Source organism: Lates calcarifer, linkage group LG21 (genome assembly GCF_001640805.2).
Source record: "Lates calcarifer isolate ASB-BC8 linkage group LG21, TLL_Latcal_v3, whole genome shotgun sequence".
Lineage (NCBI taxonomy): Eukaryota > Metazoa > Chordata > Actinopteri > Centropomidae > Lates > Lates calcarifer.
Window position 1 is genome coordinate 12,796,127 of NC_066853.1, and position 25,460 is coordinate 12,821,586.

General features: G+C 43.4%; 4 protein-coding genes across 4 annotated transcripts; 3 read left to right on the forward strand and 1 right to left on the reverse strand.

The window, feature by feature from the left end:
• Positions 1-1,673: 1,673 nt before the first annotated feature.
• On the forward strand, positions 1,674-10,149 carry six5 (SIX homeobox 5). The gene is made up of 3 exons (XM_018702099.2): positions 1,674-2,734; positions 4,811-6,327; positions 7,142-10,149. The coding sequence occupies exons 1-3, from the start codon at positions 2,049-2,051 to the stop codon at positions 7,822-7,824; spliced, it is 2,886 nt and encodes a 961-aa protein (XP_018557615.1). The 5' UTR covers positions 1,674-2,048; the 3' UTR covers positions 7,825-10,149.
• Positions 10,150-10,331: 182 nt separating this feature from the next.
• six9 (SIX homeobox 9) lies at positions 10,332-13,151 on the forward strand. The gene is made up of 3 exons (XM_018702103.2): positions 10,332-11,006; positions 11,514-11,674; positions 12,981-13,151. The coding sequence occupies exons 1-3, from the start codon at positions 10,611-10,613 to the stop codon at positions 13,132-13,134; spliced, it is 711 nt and encodes a 236-aa protein (XP_018557619.1). The 5' UTR covers positions 10,332-10,610; the 3' UTR covers positions 13,135-13,151.
• Positions 13,152-13,263: 112 nt separating this feature from the next.
• On the reverse strand, positions 13,264-19,380 carry qpctla (glutaminyl-peptide cyclotransferase-like a). Its single transcript, XM_018702101.2, is given in 8 exon segments — positions 13,264-14,492; positions 15,455-15,571; positions 15,662-15,692; positions 15,694-15,762; positions 16,039-16,200; positions 16,635-16,928; positions 17,019-17,165; positions 18,610-19,380. Coding segments are annotated over 8 exon segments (1,185 nt in total). The 5' UTR covers positions 18,829-19,380; the 3' UTR covers positions 13,264-14,346.
• A 1,001-nt stretch (positions 19,381-20,381) lies between these two features.
• On the forward strand, positions 20,382-25,199 carry LOC108900846 (ribonucleoside-diphosphate reductase large subunit). The gene is made up of 4 exons (XM_018702100.2): positions 20,382-20,552; positions 21,741-23,722; positions 24,391-24,579; positions 24,681-25,199. Exons 1-4 carry the CDS (start codon positions 20,534-20,536, stop codon positions 24,870-24,872), a joined length of 2,382 nt encoding a protein of 793 aa, XP_018557616.1. The 5' UTR covers positions 20,382-20,533; the 3' UTR covers positions 24,873-25,199.
• The last annotated feature ends 261 nt before the right edge of the window (positions 25,200-25,460 follow it).

A 25,460-nucleotide genomic window follows, 5' to 3' on the forward strand; every position in this document is an offset into this window, starting at 1 on the left:
ACCAAAGTGTTCCACAGAGAACAAAGCAGAAAGCTACAAGAAAGCTAATTACCAGACAGGGAAGAGCAGAGGGGGGCTATGACAAGCCCACAGCCCCACAGAGAAGATTTACATTCCTATGGTTGTTGATGGAGATGCAGGTCTGCAAACCTGCCTGGTCTCATTCAGGCGACAGGTTACATCTTATCATTTCTTAAAGACTACTTTCTGTGTGACTCACATGCAGCTTCTCACAAATCTCTGAGATTCCTGGACATACAAAGTGTAAGTGTTTAGTTGTTATCATTGTAACGGAGAGGGAAAATAGAGATACATACAAGATATATCTTGTATCTTTTTTATAAAAAGAGACCTTAACTAATGCATATAAAGTATGACAGTGTTGGTTTTATGCATTAAACATGGAGACGCTGCCACAAGTTCTAGGATGTTCTCTTCTTTTAATAAGCATGATGTACATCCATTGCAAAAGATCATGTCACAAATGCAAACTGTACTTGCTGTTTAAGTCCAAATGTAATTGTGTGTGTTTGTACCAACAGTATTTGCATTGGAAACCACCTCGGACACACCAAACCATGAGATCCGGTTGGAGAACTGGGATGACAACAAGTCTTACCTGAACAAACATGGAGACACTGTCTTACAAAGGCCTTATTCTTTACACACAACACTGTTAACAGTGTTATTCTTTTTGAGAGCACATATCATGAGCCATTTTCTTCTTTTAAAGAAAATTCTTACATTGTCCCAGGGATATTAACTTAAGACTACTGTATGAATAAAATACAAACAAATTTTACACACTGGATTAACAATTTAAGACACATGAATACTCTTAAAATCAGGAGATGTCAAAGCAGAATTTCTGATCTGTGACATGTATTTAACCATAAACATCATAAATATGTCAGGAGTATTATTAGAACATTATTTAAAAATAAAATAAAAGTAGGATAAGATTACAGTGAAGTCACCTCCATCTGTACAGATCTGGGCTGAGATCTGAACACTGTCATAGAACTGAAACAATTAGTTAATTAACCAGTTGATCAAGTGACAGATTGAATAGTTCACTGGATTGATCACAATGATAATCACAAGATAAAGCTGATAATGAATGCACCTGTTAATTATATCTTCTCTAGTCTAATTACTTGCACATTGAGCACAATGGACAGATGTGATCTGCAGAGGTACAAAGTACTTAAGCTAAGGTTGAAGTACTTACTTACTTGAGTATTTACATTTTCTGCATTACTTTATATTTCTACTCCATTACACTACAGAAGGAAAACATCGTCATTGTTTGTACTGTTTATTCACTTACCAGTGAATAAATATGACGCACTCCTATAGCTTTGCTACCATTAGCTCCACCTTCAAAAGCAACAACTTAAAATTGCTGCCTGTAATGCACCAGTAATAATACAATAATAAAACAATCTGACAGAGATCATTCAAGCCACTTGATCATACAGATTTCAGAGGCTGGCATTTTATGCTAGAAAGCGACTGTAAAGATCACCTGCTCAACTAAATACATGCTTCTCTGTCAGCTGGACTTCAAGTGAGGAGATTTTTCTATAAAAATGTGTATTTTACTGCAGTAAAATCATGAATGCAGGACTTTTATCTTATTTGTATTTATCAAACGTTGACTCTTTACTCAAGGATTTCTGCACGCGCTCCATCATCCACACGAGTCAGATATTTGTGAAATGTCATATTTACACGGAACAAGTTTTATCCCGCTGCAAACGTGAAAGGTTCAACCGAGGGGAACATTGGTAGCGTAGAAAAGGAAAAAATGAGGAAGGAAGTGACTGAATAATATTCTCCCGCATTAAGTTTGGTGTTAGTAGTACTATGTAACCTCTGACAAAGAGACTGTATTAGGTTAGAAAAGGGGCGTGACAGCTGGTGGTTTGCAGGCACATTCACGGTTTGGTCGGCTGGCGGAGAATGGGAGCGAGAGCAGCGCTGCAGAGGGAGGGAGGGAGAGAGGAGGAGGAACTACTGGTGGAAAGAAAAAAGTTAAAGTAAAAATGGCTTCCTTGTCTTTGGAGTCTGCAGAACAATCTGAGAACAGCCCAGAGGAGCCAACGGCACCGGTGACCAAAGAAGAGAAAGATCCAGTTCAGGTTTCGGAGGAATTGCTCCAAAGTTTCCAAAAGTCGGCTCTGAGTTTTTCCACTGACCAAGTATCATGTCTCTGCGAGGCCCTTCTGCAGGCGGGCAATGTGGATCGCCTGTGGAGATTTCTATCCACCATACCTCCTTCGTCCGAGCTGCTACGTGGCAACGAGACCCTGTTGAAGGCCCAGGCACTGGTGGCTTTCCACCGGGAGGAATTCAAGGAGCTGTACGCCATCCTAGAAAGCCACGACTTCCACCCGTCTAACCATGGGTTCCTGCAGGACCTGTACCTGAAAGCCCGCTACAAGGAGGCGGAGAGGTCCCGGGGCCGCAGCCTGGGCGCAGTGGACAAGTACCGGCTCAGGAAGAAGTTCCCCCTGCCCAAAACTATCTGGGACGGAGAGGAGACCGTGTACTGTTTTAAGGAGAAGTCGCGAAATGCGCTGAAGGAGTGTTACAAGAGCAACAGGTACCCCACTCCGGACGAGAAGAAAAATCTGGCCAAAGTTACCGGACTGTCCCTCACACAGGTCAGCAACTGGTTCAAGAACCGCAGGCAGAGGGACAGGACCCCGTCCGGGACCCACAGCAAAAGGTAAGACCAGCAACATTAGAAACTCATTTCAGTTATTGCATTTATCTAGACTCTTATTGTGACTCTGACATTTTAAAATCATAATCAGGGCGACAGCTGCCTCCAACCTTCCTTTGTTTATCTGAGAGCGACTTGTTTTTATTTTGTGTTTTCTAACAAAGCCCACTCTGAAAAGTCACTGAAGCTCACACACCAAACCTTAGTGGTAAACAAAGCCTGCAGGCCTGCACAGGGCGCCACAGAAAGGACTAAACACATTAAACCGCGGAGTAACAAAACGAACATCGAAGAACACTGCATTGATTAACAAGATGGACAGAGGAGCAGACATTTGACAGCAGTGAAGCCACACAGGTCTGAGATCAGGAGCATGTTGCTTTGTTATGAAATGTGAGATCCAGGCGCCCACCGTGGCTCAAGTTTCCTTAAAGCCTGCACCGCTGCCCAGGGCCTGCAGAGCCGGGGTGACCCAGGTTAAGAGTTTAAAAAAAAAAAGAAAGAAAAAGAAAAAAGCTTAAACTATTGGGAAGGTGGGGGTGGCAAGAAAACGGCTGACACAGGCTGATATCTCAGAGTTTTACTGTGGGGGGGCAAATTGTGAGGAGATAAGAGGGAATAAAGCAGATTTATCTTATCAGACTTGTGGGTTTGTGGTGGTCTGGCAGAGAGTCAGTCTGAATGAACGACCAGGGTGATATACTCTCCAACACACATTAACCAACTACAGACCCTAAAAAGAGTTCAAGGAATCTGATCTGGGTTTGTCTTCCTGTCTACACAGAGAGGAGAGAGCTTTATACTGATCCACTGCACAATAAGGCTGGTTTTGTAGACAGGATGAAAATGATTAATAATAATACTTAATGACTGATGTCTTACCACAAGTTAACCACTCTGTCAAATACACAGGAGGACAAACTAGAAGAAAAGTCTGAATGTTAATTTGAATCTAAACATGTAAAAATATTTCATCTCTGGTGGACTTTCTCCATTTGAAACAAGTGATATATTTAATACTTTTGTTTTTAAATAGATTGCTGACTAATAATGGAAGTTACAGTGAAAATGTTACTGCAAATCCTGTCACACAAAGTACTTAAGTCATTATCTTTAAATAGCCTGATAATATCTATTTATGGGTTTATTGGTTCACTTACCAGAGACTGGACTTATTTATAAACAATGCAAATGAGGCTGAGTTTGCTAAAAGAAAACAATTAACAGATTCAGAAAGTCACCCTTAAATATATACATATAACAATATTTATACAGTAACCATTAACATCTTGAATGGATATAGACATATTTTGTACTTATCACATAATAAAATTAGCCAGAGCTAATGTTGAGTGTCATTACATGTTTAAGTGAGGATGTTGTTTGTCTGAGAATCTCTGGATTGGAGAATCTCTCATTGAATTTTTAGTAAACCAGAAAAGATCATGTATGATAACTTTTAAATGTCTCATGGAGATGCACTTTCAAGAACTGAGGGCGGGTGTGGTGGTGAAAAAAACGTCATTTTTTCATCATCATTTTGGAGTAGAAAGTTAGTGCTGCAAGATTTTAAGCTCTAAAATATGAAGTAAACAACTGTAACTCACACGTGCAGCAGATCTCAGATGAATTCCAGTTTTAGAGAATGAGTTACTTGTGGCAGGTAAAAAATCACCTTAAAACATGCAAATGTTAAAACTTTCACGTGATGATGTGAATTTTAGTCTTCATACACATACTAGCAAACTCAAAATCTAAAGTGAATAAATTCTCAAAAGTGGTGTTGAAGACCCAAACAAAGATGAAGCCTGATGGAGACACTTCTGTTGGCTAATAACATACAATTATCAGAAATCTAAATCTATATAACAGTGTAAATTTCCATTTACACTTGTGAGTAAAGTGTAGGGGGGCAGAGTGGTCTTGGTCCACCTCATGATCATGAGCTCAAAGCATTAAAAGGATTAGAAAATGTGTTAAAGTTGAGCACTGATAAAAGGATTTAGCCCAGTGCTCAACCCTCTAAAGCCACAGACATTCCCCTTTTGGTTTAACTCATTTGTTTTTCCTCCACTTCAGTGAGTCTGACGGGAACCACAGCACAGAGGACGAGGCGAGCGCCATGGATGACACCCCCGATAAACCGGAGGAGGCCTCAGGCTCCACGGCCTCAATCATCTCTCTCTCTGCAGTCCCCTGTAGCACAGGGAGCCAGCTCATCCTCAATGGGTCCAGCGGCTTCCTCACGGCCACCCAGCCTTTACTGCTCAACGGGAATTCCCTGATCTCCAGTACCGGCACAGGTGTCATAATTAACGGGCTGAGCTTGGGCGATTGCCAGACAGTCACGCTGAGTCCCGTCACAGCCAGCTCTCCTTTGATACTGAACGGGGCTCAGGTAATAACCAAATCTAGTGTCAGTATGCAGCAGCAGCAGCAGCAGCAGCAGCAGCAAGCAGTTTCTGTGGCAGAGCAGGTATCAGCCATGGAGGCCAAGCCGAGCAGTCTTCCAGCAGTCGTTCTTAGCAACACCACCACACCGGTCTCAAACCCTCCGTCCATAATCTCTCTTCCTCTGCAAACCAGGACAGACAGTGGCAGTGCAATGGATTACATCAGTGTGCCAGAGTCAGAGGGCAACAGCCAGACAGTATCTTCCTCCTCTTCATCTTTGTCCCCTGCTTCACCAACTCTGTCCTCCCCAAACGGTCTCCCTTCACTAGTTTTAAAGCAAAACACCCAGGAGTCCCTCACCCTCCCGGCCTCTATGTCGTCTGCTAGTGTGGATATCTCCAGTTCTGCCGTGCCTCTCTCCAGTCAGCATGGGGAGTACATTGTCTTGGCCACCACCGGCTCCCAGATGAATCCTCCTAAATCTGTGGTTTCCTCCAGCAGCGTCACCCCTCAGGTCTTCTCTCTGCCCCAGGTTGTGCCTTCGATCCAGGGTATACCAGTGTCCCAGCTGGTCCAGCACTCCTCAGGAGCCCAGGTGCCCCAGTGCCCTCAGTTGGTCCCAGTATCGCCCCTCACGTCACCAGCTCCTCCGTTTCAAAGCCCCCAGGCGGTGACCGCTGGCAACAGACTGGTGCAACAGCAGCACGACACCTCAGCAGCTCTGCCTGAAGGTGCCACAACCGTAGTCTCTATCCCACAGCTTAACAACAGTCAGCTGCCGCAGCGAATGGTGCACCAGCTCGGGGAACAAACCACAAACTCCACACCCAGCAAAATCCAGCAGCAGGTTATTTCCATCACCTCCCCAACACAAGTTGTCCCAGTCCCCCAGGCTAAAGGCACCACACCAACTCAGTTAGTGCCGCTCTCCATGCCTCAGCTGGTCCCGGTGTCTTCTATCCAAACCTCCTCCACCATCTCTTTCCCCCAAGTGGTGCCTGCCAGTCCTTCCCTCTCCATCCCCTCTGCTGGAGTGCCCTTACAGATCCTGACATCAGGCCCTGGAGCTGGAGCGGTCGCACAGAGTCCTCTCAGGATAAACCAGCTGAGACCCATTCAGAGCGTAGGTCCCCCAACCAGCATGGCCCCCGGGGTGCAGCTGCTCAACTCTGGGATCATTCAGCTACCCTCTGCTCCTCCAGGTACACTCACTTGATCAGATGTTTGTAAATGCTGCAAGCAGAACAACTGTTTTAAATAAGTGATTAACAGTTTAAATACATTTCCAGCAAAACTGCTTCCAGCCTCTCAAATGTGAGGATTTAATTTTAAAAAAAATTTTCATGTATGATATTAAACCAAATATCTTTAGGATTTTGACTGGTCAGATAAAACAAGCAATCTGAAGACATGAACATGAAATTGTCATATGGGCAACAACATCAACAACAAACAATAACAAAATAGTTTCCTTAAACCAACAGCTTTATACATTAATATTCATTTAGTTGGAAAAGAACAAGATTTGTAATTGTTATTATTCAGGATTCAGGAAATGATAAAGCTTACTATAGCTCAAGGTGTTGTCATGTTTATTTTTTTTGTTTTACCATCAGCCCCAAATCTACTCATTCACTTTACATATCACATAAGCAGAAAACACTCACAGCTGACACAGTAACCAGAAATATTTGCAATTTCTCAAAATATATATATATGTCATTGATGAACAATCATTCCAGCTTAAATATTTCTATGATGTTGTACTATTACATAAGAAACACATATGTCTTACATAGAACTGTCTGTGACAGTAGAAATGTAAGGAAAAGACCTCATTGTGATCCATGAAGCATTTGTTGTTTTTAAATTAAAACTAACAAGACAGACAATATTATTAATGACCGATTATTTTCCTTCCAGCACAGGTTTATTGTTTGAATGCTGAAAAAGATGCTTCATCTCACTGTTACACAGTTTTGATTGCTATCAACTTATCACGTGTCACCACTGTAGGTAACCTCCTCCTCGGTGGAAGCCCCTACCTGAGTGTCCAGCAAGGCAAGCTGATTCTGACCATCCCAGCAGGCATTCAACTCACTAGTTTACCCCTGAAACCAGTCCCAGAGGCTTCAGCCATCCCTGCTAATGGGCTTAGCCCCGTTCTCACGCCCTCCACGCCTCCTGTGGCCTCCCAGCCTTCAACCACCTCAGGCCCAACCCCCGGGAGCCTCACATCATCTCCTCTGAACTTCATCAGCTCGTCTCCACCGTACTGTGCTGCGGAGACCGGGGCCGCAGCCAGCCAGACGCCTGCCAACCCCTCCCCTCACACGCTGGACCATTCGGTCACCCCCACAACACCAAACACTCTCACCCCAGAGAGCATGCTCACCCTCAGTCCCATGTACAGCGGAGTCACACCCAACGCCCAGTTGTCCCAGCCAGCGTGGAGCCCCGTGCCCCTCTCCACCTCAGCCAGTCTAACTCTGTTTGATGTCCGCAGCAAAGGCGACCTACCTGTAGACCCGGCTTTGTTGGGTCTCCCTGGAGGAGAGTCACTGCTTCTAGGAAGCCCCTCTCCGGAGCAGGATGTGGAAGCCAGCTCACCACTTGGGAATCCAGAGGAGATGGATGGGGACTCCAAGATTCTTACTCAGCTGCAGTCTGTCCCTGTGGACGACGAGCTGGGCTTGTAGTCCCCATGTAGCAACCCCATGTCTCTAAAAACAAAAACGATGAAACACACAGTCAGTTACAGACTCTGCTGTGTGTTTTTATATTAATCTAAAAGACTTTATTCCACATTGTCAGTCCTCAAAGACATAGGTCTGTCTTTTACAGTATGTTGAGGTTCTAACACGTACAATGATACTCTCTCAGTAGGACCTGATGCCATCATGGTCTTGGCTGCCACTTTTGAGACAAACCCTCTGCAGCTCTGTCTCACATGGATGGGAAAGATTATATGGGATATTCACCTGTTCAACACCAGAATATTCCTGTTTCTGCCTGAGAATTTTGTGTCTCAGAGTTTTTTTTTTTTTTTTTACTAAAATCCGCATGTGCCTTACCGGTTTCATCAAATCCAGACAGAAGAACTAACACAGCTTGGTCCACTTACAGGTCCTGGTGTTTTTTTTAAAAAAATACCATATTATACAAGACTTCATGACTTTGCCTAGTCTCTCAGCTCCTCTTTGCAGTTCTTTGGATTGTGCTCCTTGGAAAAAGATGTCTGGGGATTTTGCTGGCAGTAGAAGTAGTTCGTTGAGGATCCACCACAATGGCTACACACCGGACTATCTGGCTATGGGACAAGTCTTGAAATAGTTGCCTGCCTGTCCAGAGCTCAAAGAGATTCAGGAGTCTGGTTTGGTTTTCTTTTTTTTGTTCACAGCCTGAACACATTCTACCGACACTCCAGGAATATAGTGAGGATTATATTGCTCACAAACAGATGTGAGCAGAGTAGGTTGAGCTTTATGTGATTCGGCTGAAATTAGTTTTCTTCAACTATTATTACATCACAGCTTCGAGGGCGATACAGTGTTTTATTATTACACGTTTCTGAAGTCTGGGTTTAAACATGCAGCCTGCTGCCCTGCCTTAGCAAAAATATACCACAGGAAATAAAAGGGTTTATACTCTATGCAATGCATGTTTAGTACTTTATAGGACACTAAGTGGCACAGTGGTGGAGTCAAAAAGCCAGTGCACTTGGGAGATGAAAAGCTTTAAAATACTGAGCTTTTAAATGGGGCGTGACAGTGCATTACACTAAAACATTTGCTGTGATCCTGCTAAGTGACATTTATTGTCAAACGCATCCAAAATCTGATCATTCATCTATACTGATAAGTGCCTTATTTTAAAGCATCTGATGTTGGAAAAACAAAAGGTTTTGACATTTTACAAATACCCACATTTCTGTATCTGTTCGATCTCCAGTGAAACATAATGTGACAGTTTTGGTTGCATAGTCAAAGCTCTATCTCTCTTTTTTGTATATTTTGCACATTTCATTCACACAATGTTTACGCTGCGCTGCTGTGTCATTATGACAGTGGTAGGACTCATTCTGTTTAGAAATGTCCTGTTCTCTCTTAATTGGACTGTAATAATCTCCACTTGAAAGAACAGCTTAAGAGGTATATGAGAAAACTGAAATCTGTTCAATTTAAACCTAAAATACAGTATGAGCTTTCTACTGTCATAACGCAGGTAGCAGTCAAATCTTTGGCCAATTATGGTACACAAAAATATACTTCAGTGTCGCATCTAGTTACAATAATGGTCTATGTGTTTTTTTTTTTTTTTAATTAGTATGTTTGTTGTTTGTCTCTTTTGTACATTTAATCTATTTAAAGCATGTATCAATCAGTTTTTAGTTTTAGCTAAATGAAAATGAGTCCTTGGGGAAGAAAAAGCTGATAGGAAATGATATTCATTTTCACTTGGAAGGTCACATCGCAGTGCAAACTGAGGTTTTGCAATCTCAGACGACAGGTATTAAATAAATTTTAAGGTCATTAACACTCATTTTGAGATAGGTCACCCCTCGATAAAATTTTAAAGTTATTTGTTCTCAGTCCCATTTGGGTTGATAATTAAATGGCTCTGACAAATCAGTTTTAGTCTGACTTTTACTGAACATTCAAATTAATTAAGAGTAAAGGGAAATGTGCTCTTTATATATGTAAAATATGGTAGCTTGCGTTTGTTTAAATGAGCCATTTCTTACCAAAGTATGTTGACATTAAAGCCTGTGAGGGTGTATGCACATTTTTAGCCCTGTTTTGTTTGTAGCATGGGATTTGTTTTTACTCTCCTACCTGACACGTGACGTACACGACTCCAGATTTAACCAAAGATATTGTGTGTTGATCGACTTGTTTTTATAGTTCTGAAAGGGATCGTTTGTGTTTGTCATTCCAGGTTCTTGTTTTTTTCTCATTTTTGTATTCAAATGCATTCTATTTTTTATATTATATGAAATTGTAATAAACTACATTTACAAACTGGTTATGGGTTTGTTGTTATGAGTGTGAATTATTGTTAGCAGTAAAACTATTTGTCAGGGAACTTTGCTTCTAATTTGGCAAGAAAATTTTATTCAAATGCGTTTTCTTCCTGCACTGTGAAACTGTCATGCTCTCTCTCTCACTGGGTGAATATCAGTACAATAGCAATGGTCCAAAATGTGTGTGAGGGTGTGTGTGCATTTGTTTGTACAAGACAGGGAGGGATGTATGGGATGTTGTTATAACCCTGATGGACTCAGGTTACCTGTAATTCAATTCTACCAGGGCATGATGATGAGTAATGATAAACACACAATCAAGCCACAATGCTCCACAGAGGCTTCGTCTCACTTCACTACAAACTTGATGTTAAGAGAGGTTGTTAGAGGATATCTCCACACTAAAATTTGGTTTTACTTACATGTCAGGACTTTTTGCATCGCCATCCAGTTTGCACAGTGATGATCTTCACAGCAGAGCAGGTGGCTTGTGTGTGCGAGGTCCTACTGCAGAGCGGCTACATGGATCGTCTTGCTGGCTTCCTCCGCACTCTTCCTCCTCCTTCCTCCTCCTCCCTCTCCTCTTTCTCAGGGGAGCTGGAGAGCGTGCTGAAGGCTAAAGCCACGGTGGCCTTTCACCAGGGGCGCTTCTCTGACCTCTACACTTTGCTGGAAGGCTTCCCCTTCTCCCCACGCAGCCACCCGCTGCTGCAGCAACTCTGGCTTCAAGCCCACTACATAGAGGCTGAGGGGCAGAGGGGCCGACCCCTGGGAGCTGTGGGGAAGTATCGCGTAAGGCGAAAGTTTCCTCTACCAAACACCATCTGGGACGGAGAGGAGACCAACTACTGCTTCAAGGTAGACAAAATCTTACATTATCCTAAATGTGCTCCCCAGCTGCTACTTCACATTTGGGGGGTAATATTGTACTTTTTACTCAGTATTTTTCTGACATCTGTAATTAGGCTATAATTAGTTACTCGACAGGTTCAGACTTTACAGGAGAAATAAATGATCCTCTAAAATATGGATTAAGTTTCTCAAAAGTAGGTTCACGTCAAGAAGTTAAACTTGGCTCAACTGTAAAATACTGACATTAGTATATAACTAACAATGGCTCTCACTGCTTACTGATAATGTTGCTAGCGTACTTTCACTTCAGTAAAAAAATTGAATGCAGGACTTTTATTTGTGATGGAGAATGTTCACACTTTGCCATTGCTATTTTTAATGTAGCTAAAGACTTTTTCCTCCACTGGGGAAGTTACAGTGGTGGCAAAGTGAAACAGCTGCTTAATGGGCTTACGGTCAGCTGAGGTGTTACCTATATAACCCTCAGATATCACTCTATTTATTCATTAACAGGAAAAATCCCGGAGTATACTCCGGAAGTGGTACCATCATAAACCATATCCCTCTACACGGGAGAAGCGGGAGCTCGCAGTAGCCACCGGCCTGACAACCACACAGGTCAGCAACTGGTTCAAGAACCGCAGGCAGAGGGATCGAACCACCGACGTTACCGGGTCAGTGACGGGGTAGTGGCTCACTATCTGGGGAACCATCTCATGATGGTTGACTTGACAACAGATACGTGTGGTGAGGTAGCTACTTAACCTCGACTCACATGGATGGACACATGGTGTCAGAACTAACCACTGGTGCTTAATGACAGTCTCAAGCCATTTTCACACTGTCTGAATTAATTAAAATCAATACTTGGTTAAATCATGTATAGATGGAAAAAGTAATGGTTGAAGTGAACATAAACTGATCAGAAATCTGTCAAATCTTTGGAGTGGTCTGACAAATGACTTGATTAGCCAATCAGAAGTGATTATCAAACATTACAATCAAATGATCCAGATGACAGCCCCTAAGGTACAACATCAACTCTAACAGGTCCTCCATCTTGTGGATCTGGTCTTGTTGAGGGAAATTTAGTTTATAGACCTTGTTTTGGTTTACATAAAGCTCATTTGTTTGAAGCAATTTGATAAAACACTTTAAGAGTAATTAATGAACAGAATACCTCAGGCATGGAAGTACTTCATCATGGGAGAATTGTGAAGCTGCTACCAACAATTATTTTCATTTTTGACGGTTATTTTCTTTAATAATAATTTAATAAATAAACATCATTGTTCCCTGAGGTCCAAGTTAATGACAGCAACAGCTGAAAGTTGTTGTATCAAACATCCACATTCGAGGGCATCCATTAGGAACAACAAATTTTTGCTCCAGGGATCCTCAGGAGGTTAATGAAGCCAATTAGAAGAAACTTCTATTCCTTTTCTGGTGAGCCAGTGAAAATAAACAGCAATGACTGTGTCTATAAAATCATATTTTAAGCACAGACCTCAGTGATCCATTGATTATTTTTGTTTTGTTTTTTGGCCATTGTTCTGTGGTTCCTGTTTGAGAACAGAGCAGGTTGAAGTAAGAATAATGGTTTAGGTGTTTAACGCCACCTGAACATCTGTGAACTATACAAGAGCTCAACTCATCCTTGCAACAATCTAAACATATAAAAACTGAAAGGAACAGCAGTCAACAGTCCTGCAACAAAGCCTACCCTCTCTTTTTACTGACATTGTTTTATAAAGGTGTTGATTCAGCTGCTGATAATTTTGGAGGCTGCAGTTTGTGGTGCTGGTGAATATTAGAAACACCTGTCATTAAAATGCAATACAATTCAACTCAGCTTTACATAGGTGTTCCTAATAAACTGCTGACTGAGTGTACGCCTGGTACATTTTTACTCAGTTTACAGCACCCTCTTGTGGTTAAATTAATGTAATGCTTTCTGTTGCTCCTCATCTCTGCCCTCAGTTTCCAAACAGCTGACTCTGGAGGACCCTCAGGAGAGGTCAACCCTTACTCTGATAACGACCTTTCACCTCCAGGCAGCCCACATCCCCAATACCATGGTCCTCCACCTCCACCCCTCTCTCACCCACCTCCTCCTCTACATCACATGTGCTGAGACCTCATCTAAGTCAAATCTTCAGATGTCTGATTTGTCACTTCTCTCACTCTGCTGTTTCTTTTTGACATAGTTTTGCACCTTCTTCTTGAATTTAAAGTCTCTTTTCTGGTGTCAGCAAAACAAACATTTCCCAAGTAAAGTTTTATTACCAAAACATGACTCAGCAGACATTTTACCTTGGCGTAAACATATATAGAACACAATACAAGACAGACATTAAAATTAAGCATCATATGGCTGGATTAAGTTCAGTTTACCAGTTCACAGGTGTGCTATAAAGCCATCTGGCAGATCTCTACACTCATCCTTCACCACTATGTTCCTACATGATACCAAGACATTTCTAACATCAGATTCTTCAACTCGTTAAAAGGGAAGATAAGATGGAACAATGCTGATAAATGCACTGTATCAAGAAGCTACAGGATTCTTCTAGTAACAGTGTTTTCCCGTGTTTTAGACTTCCCAAAGCTGCATCACATTCTGAGAGAAACCTAATAAACCATTTTAAACCATCTTTATTGCAGACTTTTCTCTACACCTTTCACGTGGCATAAAAGAGCAAAATGTGCAGAACAGCCACACAGTATATCTAACAATTAACAACAACAGGTTGTAAGGCCAAGAGGATCTTCACTCAAGTGAAGGTAAAGTGAAGGGAATTATTCACAGATATGACCTCGCTGTCACTGATCACTGTCACTGTATGAACAGTGTTCACAGCAGCTCAGAAAGCTCAACCTATTGTGACGTCTGTCTTTAAGAAGACATTATTGCATCACAATCATATTAACAGGGTAAATAACGGATAAGGCGATAATTGCTTTGTTTTTTGTTTCACAGGAATGAAGCAAAAAAATTAATTCAGAGTGCTTTTAAAGACACAGACACATTTCCCAGCTGCACAGCAGGTACCATGCTTGTGTGCCATTACAATATTATTTAAGACTCTGTATCCACTTCACATGCCCAGACATTTGGACATGTCTTCAACTCACCCATTACATGAAACCAAGGAGACTGGATAGTTCAGTTTTTGGTAAAGTTCAGCTGGTATCCCAGTTTAGTTTAGTTCATTTTTCTGGGGTCTCTTTTTGTGCATGTGGTTATTTATTCATAACCAGTGTGATAAACAGCACTCGTACTCCAGTCCAGAGTAAAATGTGGACCTTCAGTACAAATACACACACTGTCAGTGTTTTCATATGTTTAGAAGCCCAGGTACTCAGCCAGAAACACGGCCATGATCTTGGTCAGGTTCTCTACAGTGGGCCGGTGCATGTTCTCCTCTGTGTCGTCCAACGTGTGCCAGAACTGTGGGAAGGGAGTGGCAATGACATGAAGCACAGGGACACCTGCATGGACCGACGGAGAGGAAAGAGGAAGGTAGTGATGATGACTGACAGCAGGTGTTATATACCTACGAAAAACACGTATATTTCCTAACAAACTCTGTGATGCAGTTTGCAGACAAACAAATACATTAAGGGTACAACATCTAACAAAGGTACAGGCTGCTTGTTAACCAGAATATAAAGGAGGATTGGTGTTCTGAGGTTGTTTTATTTATCTATTTATTGGACAGCAGTCTATTGTGTTTTTTATTTTTCTATACCACTTCTGTACTGTTGGTATTTTTGTATAATATCAAAATATTAAAACAACCTAAATGACAAAAGGACAGGGAAGAGTTGAGGAGTGTAGGGTTTAACCATGGCTTTAGGTTAGGAAGGAGCAGTTCTCTTCAGGGCCCTGTAGGCCGGCGACAACAGAGTTTTGAATGTGCTGCAAAATGGAAGCCAGTGTAGTAAATGAACTGAAGAGCATCCTGGACCAGCTGCAGAGGCAGGAGCTACGGTGGGGAGGGAGATACAGGAGATGACAGATGCCTGGATGAGCACCTGGGCTGCCTCTCTGGTGAGGAATAGATGAATCCTCCTGATGCTGCAGGAGGAATCTACAGGAGCAGGTTTCATAGCTCGGTTTTCATCCGAATGTAGAAAAATTCAATCGGAAACTCTGTGTCCATCGACGACTGTTATGCAAATATTAAGAGTTGGTTCGTTGAGATAAACCGCTGTTTCCAGTCAGGTGGTTAAAAGAGCGCTGGTCAAACTTCCAAAGGTGGAAAACAATGTAGAAAACTCAAAGCTGTATCGCTCTGCAAAGATCTGTTGCTTCCATAGTTTGCTTTTCTCAATACACAAACCTTTCCACTTCAGCCAAGTCTAAAAACTGATATCGTAAGAGTTTTTACCGGATTGAAGATGTTGATATAGAACAAGTGTGTGGAAACCCACCTAACAGTATCACTCACCTTTGTGAAGGAAGGGGATGTGGTCGTCCTGGACGGGTCCGAGATACACATCCTTCCTGAAATACGTCTGCTCTGAGGGGTGAGACGTCAACAGACCCTGTCGATGGAGTCTCTTCTCTGTGAGTGAGAGGTAAGAGAAGAGAGTTAGGGCCACGTGACACAGAGAGGGATTTAAACATTCACAACAAAGTTACAGCTGCTGCTCACCTGCGGCAATCAGACGGTCAAACCAGCGCGCCTGTGTTGTCGAAGTGATTCGCAATCAGAGGATCGGGGCCGCCAAGCAGGTCCAGCAACACAAAGAGGTCCTAGGGAGAAGGTTCAGGGTGATAAGCAGGTGGAGGGTAGCTGGAAATTGCTGCTGAAAAATTAGTTTCATGTTGCTAAGATGTAAAGAAAAAACACATAGCACACAGAGACAGTGGTGTAAAGTTACACGACCAAATGAGAGACAAAGCAGTAACTTGATTTTGCTTGGGCCGTGTTCCTGCTAAATTAAGCCTGGTCGTACATAATTCAGTATGTGTCCGGATCAGGATGTGGGGACGTTTATTTCTGTGCAGAGCAAACACAAGTTTCCTCACCACGGCCTGGAGCGCAGTGGTGTGTGAGGAGTCTGCGGGGTGAGGCGTGTTGGCCATGCGCTCAGCCAGGTGACGAGAGCCGTACAGCGAGTCGGTGGCGGTCCACTCTTCAAACGACTCCTCGCCGTCGAAAAACACGAGCTGGAGGGAGACCGGAAGTCTCTAAAGGGGGGGTGGGGGTGGGGAGAGAAAGGGAATCTTATGAAGGCAGACTTAACAAAAAGCAGCAGCTGAGGCCAGTCCTCTGTTTCTGCAGTGTTGTCGCAGTGTGTGCATGCACATTATGTGTGTATTCCTACAGTAACTACATAAAGCGCAGCCTCTGGGGAGACACTACTATATACAGATGACTGCTGCGCTCAATACAGGGGGCTAGAGTCAGCATTTTCTATCCTATACCGCAGCCTCAGAGGCAGAGAGACGAAATGAGGAAATAAAGAAAAAAAAGAAAGAAAACACTCAGGTCAGCACCTCAGATCTTTACTCTTTGTCATGGGAAGGAACACAGGAAAGTACCAAACAAATAGGAAACTAATCTGCCAAGCACCTACTCAGGTTGTCAGTGCAAATGTGAGAAAACACAGCTGAACACACACCTGCTGTTTGAATGATCTAAGCTGAGCGTCCAGAGATGTAGCAAGCTCCAGGATCATAGCACAGGGCACGGCAGAGTCACTGGCCCCCAGAAACACCCTCTCTGGGGCCCGGGGGTCTGGAGGCAGGACCTTGGAGTCATAGTGGCAGGCCAGGAGCAGCCTCCGAGGGGCTGAAGGGTCCAGAGTGGCAACGATGTTGGTGAAGGTGACCTGGCCTCGAGGGGTCGGAGACTGGAAGGAGTCCAGGTCTATGGACCAGCCAGCAGACAGCGAGGACAGGGTGGAGGTGATGTGCTGAAGTAAAGTGACAGAGACCAGATTAAAGATGAAGGAAGGGGAAAAATGTGCACTGAAGAAGAGGAAAGTGTTTTGTTTTATACACACCTGCTGTACGACCAGACTGCCCTGCGTCCCCGGGAGCCTCTGTATCAGGATGGGCCTCAGGTGAGTCTCCCACAGACGAGTCCCGTCCACCTGAGAGGCCAGACGGCGGATTTGAGCTGGGGAGCACTTACTGGGTTTGTGAGACAACTGGAGGAAAGACGACAAGATCAATGATGAAAACGCAGATGTGGGAAGAAGAACAGCGAGTTCTGTGAACACACAATTAGGCAGGTGGTGTTGTAACAGCACAAAAAATGAGAAGTGAGGATGCGTACTTTCTCCAGGTCTTTATGGTGGCAGAATTACTTGGCGTCCTCTCTGATCCATTTTCTTTACATATATTCAGTCCTTGTTCACCTCATGCTGTCGTTCTGTTACTCCATATTATGACTTTTGTCCTTGTTTTAAGTTTTGTTTTGTGTTTGTCTTTATTTCTCTCGAGGGTTTATATCCTCTGTAGGGCTGAAACAATCATCATTTAACTAATAAGTCGATTGAAAGAAAACTATTTTCAACTATTTTGATATTTGATTAATTAACTAATTTGATATTTGACAGCTGACATCGAGTTTCACCAAACTGTTCTCTATCACATACCATAATAAAGTGCACGTCTTTGGTTTTTGGACTGTTGGTTAGACACATCACTCTGGGCTCTGATGGACAATTGTTCACTGTTTTCTGACATTTTTTTAGACAAAATGATTCATTGAGAAAATAACTGGCAGATTAATCAGCTCAGTCCTGATGTCGCACAGAGATGGATGAACAACATCAAAACCAAACCATCCCTGTTGAAGTGAGACACGAGATCAGTGAGAACTGGCACACCTGGACAGCTCCAGTGACTGTAAGTAGCTGAATGAATATTATCACCACTCTACTCTTCAATACACTTTGATGGGTCCAAAATAAACAGGGGGAATATTACTGTGGCTGCAAATAACAGAATCTAACTGATTTTTTCCTTGTGGATTTTCTTTCTTTTTTTTTTTTTTTTGTCAATTTGGTTTAGAGACCGTTGAATATGTCACCACTAACTTGTTATATCTGGTCAGAGGTGGAAGAAGTGAACAGGTCTTTTATTCAAGTAAAAGTAGAAATAACTACAGATAAATTACTCCATTACAACTAAATGTCCTACAATCAAAAATCTTTCTTTAGAAGAAGTACTAGCACAAAATGTACTTTAAGTATCAAAAGTAGAAGTACTCATTATGCAGAATGATACCTGTCAGTGTCATTGGATTATTAGACTCACTACTGTATAAGCTGTATTTTATATAGCTGGTTAAAGTATGTTTAACTAGTAACTAGTAGCAGTTTAATGTCTAACAATTCATCATATTTCAGAATCTGTTTGTATGTGAAAGGCCAATATTCAAAGTAAATAGTAACTATAGCTGTAAAGTAATGTAATGGATTAGATGGATAAAGTAAAAGAAAATAAAATACTCAAGTAAAATAAGGGCAGTTCTTGAGTAAATGACAAATGAAATGTTATGACAATGCAGCACCTTCTGAGGTCTAGTTTTTTTTGTTTTTTTTCTTTCCTCAGAGTCAGTGTTTATTTTTCAGTCGTAACCCTTACCCTATCTTTGGTGATATCTGCAGCTGGCATGCGGTTCACGTGTCCGCTGGTGGAGTCGTTGGACAGGTAGACTCCCAGCACCACCGCCAGCACCAGAACCCCGAGGAGACAGAGCAGCAGCACCCGGGCCCGGGGCATCCGCACCCGGTCACAGCCGGGGAGAGAGCCGCCGCCGTTGTTCTGCTGCAGAGGTTTGTATCGCCGACTGGACCTGGACATGACCGGAGATAACGAGCGTGTCTCTGCTGTCGCTCAGTCAAGTCCTACAGGGCGACGTGTAGATTTCACACAGGAAGTCGAGCAGGGGACGCTGAACTGAAGAAGACTCGGTGGAAACAGGCTGTGTTTGCAACAGTCTGTGGTCCTGTTTCAACACAACGACTCATCCTCGGCTTTTAAAAGTCTGTCTGTCCATTCACACAGACAGAAACGACTCCAGCAGCCCGGTTCTCCGAGTCCATGTATGACTTCAGTGCTGCTTTAATCCAGTTAATCCACAATACATTTTTATGATTTCACACAGAAACAGACTGATTCTGTTGATCTCTGGTTTCTGCTGTGCAGCGCAGCAACTCTTCACTGCTGTGTTAAAACCATTTTCATGCAGTAACAGCTTCTAACGACAAAAACTGCAGCAAAGTGACCATGCAGCAAACTTGTCATAACTCTTCTGGTGCAGAAGTCCATTAAAAAAATGTACAAATTTAACGCTTTCTCATCACGGGACATCTTCGTAGTCTCTGATCAAATGGCGTGACTTCTTCTGTTATTATTGTAGTTGTAAAACCACTTTGTGGTGACACCTATTGAGCAGGAGTATAAACTACAATTAAAAAAAGAAAATATTTTGTTTTTATTTACTCTTATAGAGCTGCAACCATTTGCCGATCGATAGAAGATTAATTCATTATTTTGATTATGAATTCTTGTTTTTAATCGTGCTTTGACTGGGAGAGCATTTGTAATAAATTCCAGAAATGACTGATGAAGTCCAGCAAAATGTGTGAGAACATAGGTTGAACATATTCTTAGACCTCACGTGGAGGGTAATTTAATCTTGCATCAGAACAAAGTGGACTGCAATCGGGTGGTGCATTATCGCCATCCACTGCGGTGTTACAGAAATAACATTCCCCCCCCTGATCTGTCCTCTCTTGTTCACACATGCCTGAAAACTGAATTGAATTGCTTTAGATTACAGTTTCCTCATCAATAACTGTCTTTTATTTGCATATGTGAGACTAACAGAAGAAATCACGAGCCACATTCTTTCCAATGGGGCAAAGAATTTAATTTAGTTTAGTATGTACTGATCAGACTCTTTCCTATTACCTTCCCACTCCTGATTCTTGCGGGATCTCATTCCCCCTTTATGATCTTCATCCCATTACCTCTGTTTCCTCATCTTGATGTTGCTCTATTCTAAATATTTGGCTTCTGCTTCACTTATTACATCAGCCGCTCTGCTTGATATGTTTTTATTTTTATTTTTTGCAGGCTGGTTGACTTATTTGATTCCCTCGAATGCCTACATGAGCTGGTGCCCATAAAAACTGTTCACCCAATCCTTATATTTACATGACCTACTTCTGAGTCCCGCCAGATTTGAAGCACGGAAAAGGAAACTGAAGTTCTGATATTCTATTATGACATTCTGCTCTCCTCTGATTGGTTCTCAGACATGAGGGTCCGTGTTCTCTTGCTGCTGATTGGTTAAACGGGCTGTCAATCTTCTCTGTCGTCGATGACGTCTTCCGTACAAATACGACGTTAGCGGGATTTTTCAGGAGTCATTCGCGCGTTCTTCTGTGAGTCTGAAAGGGGGTCCTGCTCAGCCGCACACCGTGACACCGAGGAGAAGTTAGACCTGTAGCCGGAGAGCTGCTGTTTTCTCGGGAGACGAATAACACCACACCGCGCCAGTATGCATGTGATCAAGCGAGGTGAGGTGTTTATCTTGTTGTTGTGGGGCGGAGTAGGTCGGGCCTCAGTTAGCTTAAATGCTATCTCTGTCAATATACCGGTGTTAGGACAAGTTACGTGTTATGTCACACAACCGAAACTCACGCTGTGCTTGAGTCGGTGCACCAGCGTCATGTTACTGTCGAGCTCATCCACGTGCTTGTTGACATTATCTTATTAAAACGCTGAGTCCGTCTGCTTCGAGTATTGATTGAGGTTATTGTTTATGGTCTCAGCCATTGAGCCTTTGTCATAGTTGGCGCCAAAAAGTTAAGTTATACAGCACAAGTATCTACAGCCAAGTCCAGTTGCTCTTGATTCAACCCTACCTTGAATAACTTATACAGTCCCACTTCAGTATCCGCGGTTACATGAAGATTTTTTCATTTTGCTTGAAATCATTACGATTTAAGATTTCACGATACATCTGTGTGACATTTGTCTTCCTCATTGGTTATCTATCTCTTCCTGAACATGGACATTTATCGTCTGTTCAGCAGAGTAGCTGCAGTTATTATTTATTATTATTATTGTTGTTATTATTATTGTTGCTGTATTAAACATAATTAACCGTAGATGACCAGCGCAGCTTGAGAGCAGCCATTAATGCTAAGAAACGTTCGTCGCCCCTCAGTGATGTAAAGACAGAGAGCATGCGCAGGACAAACACAGCCAGAGAGAAATCAGGTTAACTAGTTTACATTGTACGGTTTTTCTTTTGGCAGGTTTATGAGAAGGTTTTAACAAGTCCTCCGTAGCCGGTTGGCTTGTTTATTCAGATTGTTTTATACAGCGGTGCCGTGTGAGCCATACGGTACCATTAATGGTGTCCCCACCGTAAATGATGCATTCAGGGGTCTGCCTCCTCCCCTCCAATGTCCTTGTTGCCTGGCAGCCTGTTGTCACTCCTGACTGAAAGGGACAGTGACAGTTGCATCATGCCTGACCACGGCCACACTGGTGCTGTCGGTGGTGGCTGGTTAATAATATGGCGTTCTTGGCTAGGCAAGGTTTTGTCCCAGGCCTTTGCCCGTTAATGGCAGCCCCTTCATGCCCAGATTTGGCTCTCACTAGAGTGTCATGAGTTAAATCTTCTCAGCCAACTATTAGAGTAGTATATGAGTGTAATTTTTACTTACTGACAACTGTGTTTATTCTCTGTTTTTCAGATGGACGCCAAGAGCGCGTCATGTTCGACAAAATCACCTCTCGCATCCAGAAGCTTTGCTACGGGCTGAACTCTGACTTTGTGGACCCGGCCCAGATCACGATGAAGGTGATCCAGGGTTTGTACAGCGGAGTCACCACAGTGGAGCTGGACACGCTGGCCGCAGAGATCGCAGCCACTCTCACAACCAAACACCCAGACTATGCCATCCTCGCCGCCCGGATCGCCGTCTCCAACCTGCACAAAGAGACAAAGAAAGTGTTCAGTGATGTCATGGAGGACCTGTACAACTACGTCAACCCTCTGAACAAACGCCACTCCCCCATGATCTCCAAGGAGACCCTTGACATCGTCCTCGAGAACAAAGACCGCCTCAACTCAGCCATCATTTTCGACAGAGATTTCTCCTACAACTTCTTTGGCTTCAAGACTCTGGAGAGGTCCTACCTGTTGAAGATCAACAATAAAGTGGCCGAGCGGCCTCAGCACATGCTAATGAGAGTGGCTGTCGGCATCCACAGAACAGATATCGAGGCGGCCATCGAGACCTACAACCTGCTCTCAGAGAAGTGGTTCACCCACGCCTCTCCTACACTCTTCAATGCTGGAACCAACAGGCCACAGCTGTCCAGCTGCTTCCTGCTCGCCATGAAGGACGACAGCATCGAAGGCATTTATGACACGCTGAAGCAGTGCGCCCTCATCTCCAAATCGGCCGGAGGAATCGGCGTGGCGGTCAGCTGCATCAGATCGACGGGGAGCTACATTGCCGGAACCAATGGCAATTCCAACGGGCTGGTCCCCATGCTGAGAGTTTACAACAACACGGCCCGTTACGTCGACCAGGGTGGCAACAAGAGACCCGGAGCCTTCGCCATGTACCTGGAGCCATGGCACTTTGACGTTTTCGACTTCCTGGAGCTGAAGAAGAACACAGGGAAGGAGGAGCAAAGAGCCAGAGATCTTTTCTACGCCCTGTGGATCCCCGACTTGTTCATGAAGAGGGTGGAGAGCAACCAAGACTGGTCCCTGATGTGTCCGAACGAGTGCCCCGGGCTGGACGAGTGCTGGGGAGAGGAGTTCGAGGAGCTCTACACCAAATACGAGAAGGAGGGGAGGGTCAAGCGAGTGGTGAAGGCTCAGCAGCTGTGGTACGCCATTATCGAGTCCCAGACAGAAACCGGTACACCATACATGCTGTACAAAGACGCCTGCAACAGGAAGAGCAACCAGCAGAACCTGGGCACCATCAAATGCAGCAACCTCTGCACAGAAATCGTTGAATACACCAGCGAGGATGAGGTAGCGGTCTGTAATCTGGCCTCCATCGCTCTCAACATGTATGTCACACCTGAACGGACTTTTGACTTTAAAAAGCTGGCGTATGTGACCAAAGTAATCGTCAAAAACCTGAACAAGATCATAGACATTAACTACTATCCGGTGCCTGAAGCAGAGAAGTCCAACAAGCGCCACAGGCCAATAGGAATCGGTGTGCAGGGTTTGGCTGATGCCTTCATCCTGATGCGTTACCCCTTTGAAAGTGCCGAGGCTCAGCTGCTGAACACCCAGATCTTTGAGACCATCTACTACGCCGCCCTGGAGGCGAGCTGCGAGCTGGCTGCCGAGCTCGGCCCCTACGAGACATACCAAGGCTCCCCCGTCAGCAAAGGCATCCTCCAGTACGACATGTGGGAGAAGACGCCCACTGACCTGTGGGACTGGAAGCTCCTGAAGGAGAAGATCGCCAAACACGGAGTCAGGAACAGCCTGCTGCTGGCCCCGATGCCCACGGCCTCCACCGCCCAGATCCTGGGCAACAACGAGTCCATCGAGGCCTACACCAGCAACATCTACACCCGCAGGGTCCTCTCTGGAGAGTTCCAGATCGTGAATCCTCATCTGCTCAAAGACTTGACAGAGAGAGGACTGTGGAGTGAGGAGATGAAGAACCAGCTGATCGCTCACAATGGATCCATTCAGGTAATCCGTCCAGGTCGCACCATTCACAGGAATTTAACTTTTTACAAGATCTTGCATTGAAACATCTGCTTTTGTGAGCTTCAGACTAACTAAAGTAAACACATCACAACCTGACTTCATCATAATTAGAGTAAAACTGCTGGTTCCAGCTTCTTATGTGAGATTTTCTGCTTTTCTTTACATATCTGACATGACACAATTTTTCTGTGTTGTTGAACAAGTAGATATTTGAAGGTCACTTTTGCTCTAGAATTATGATAGACATGTTTTTTAAACAACTTTTTTGGCAATTTATACACGTAATTAATCAAAGTAATTGGTAGAATAATCGATTAGGAAAATAAGCGTTAGATGAAGCCTGGTCATGATGGACTAAACAGAAAGTTATTTTCTCCATTGTTTTGTCTATAAAATGTAAGAAAATGGTGAAAATTGTCCACCAAGGCTACACATTAAAATAGCTTGTTATTTACAACTAACAGGCTGAAACCCTACAAGTCAGTTCATTATCTTAAGACAAAGAAATGGAGAAAATCATGTTTTAGAAGCTGGAACCTGCTGATATCTGGCATTTCTTTTTGAAAGCACTTTTGACTAATTGTTTGAGCTCTGTTGCTCTGACTGTTGTCTGACCTGTATGCTAAATAATCTGATGTTTATTTCAACAGGACATCAGTGAGATTCCAGATGATTTGAAGCAGCTGTACAAAACCGTGTGGGAAATCTCCCAGAAGACCATACTGAAGATGGCTGCCGACCGCGGAGCCTTCATTGACCAGAGCCAGTCCCTGAACATCCACATCGCCGAGCCAAACTACGGCAAACTGACCAGCATGCACTTCTACGGCTGGAAACAAGTAAGTGACACCTGCAGGACAAATCAGAACAGGAGGAGAAAGGATGAGAACTAAACACCGTGAATGTGACATGTTTTAAATCTGCCTCACTCTCACCACAGGGTCTGAAGACAGGGATGTACTACCTGAGGACGAAGCCCGCCGCCAACCCCATCCAGTTCACCCTCAACAAGGAGAAGCTGAAGGAGGCGACGCCGACCAAAGCCTCAGAGCAGGAGATCAAAGAGCGTAACACTGCAGCCATGGTTTGTTCGCTGGAGAACAGAGACGAGTGCCTCATGTGCGGATCTTAAACGTTTCCTCACTCCACTAAATAAACCTGTTAAAGCTTGAGGTTGTTTTAATACAGCGGCTCTGACTTGACGGTGAAGTTTTGGATGATGTGCCTGATTTTGTTCAAGTGCTTCCCTAACAGTTTACAAACTTAAGCATTTTTCATTAATCACTTCTTGGGTGCACTGTTGGGAGCTTGTCACAATGTAAAGAGTAAATTTTATTAAGTGTTCTGTAAACTCACAGATGTCAGCAGAAGACAACAAGTACTTAACTATCAAATGTATTTTATGTTTGAAATAAAACGGCTTTGTAATAGAAAATAAAATGTTTTATATGCAAGTGGATCCATTGTGTTTGTGTGCGCTGGTGAATGATGACTTACGATGACTTTCACCATCAGTTAACTGACAAATTATTTCAGCTGTTTAACATCAACTTAAAGTGGAAGCCTGAGCCTGAGGAGATAAGACCAACAGTCCAAAACTCAAAATACGATTTCCTGTAATGTAAAACCAAGAGAAGCACACATTCTAGCAAATATTTGGCTTTTTTTTGCTTGAAAAATAACATGATTAGTTGAGAAAGTTCATCTGCAAAACATGTTC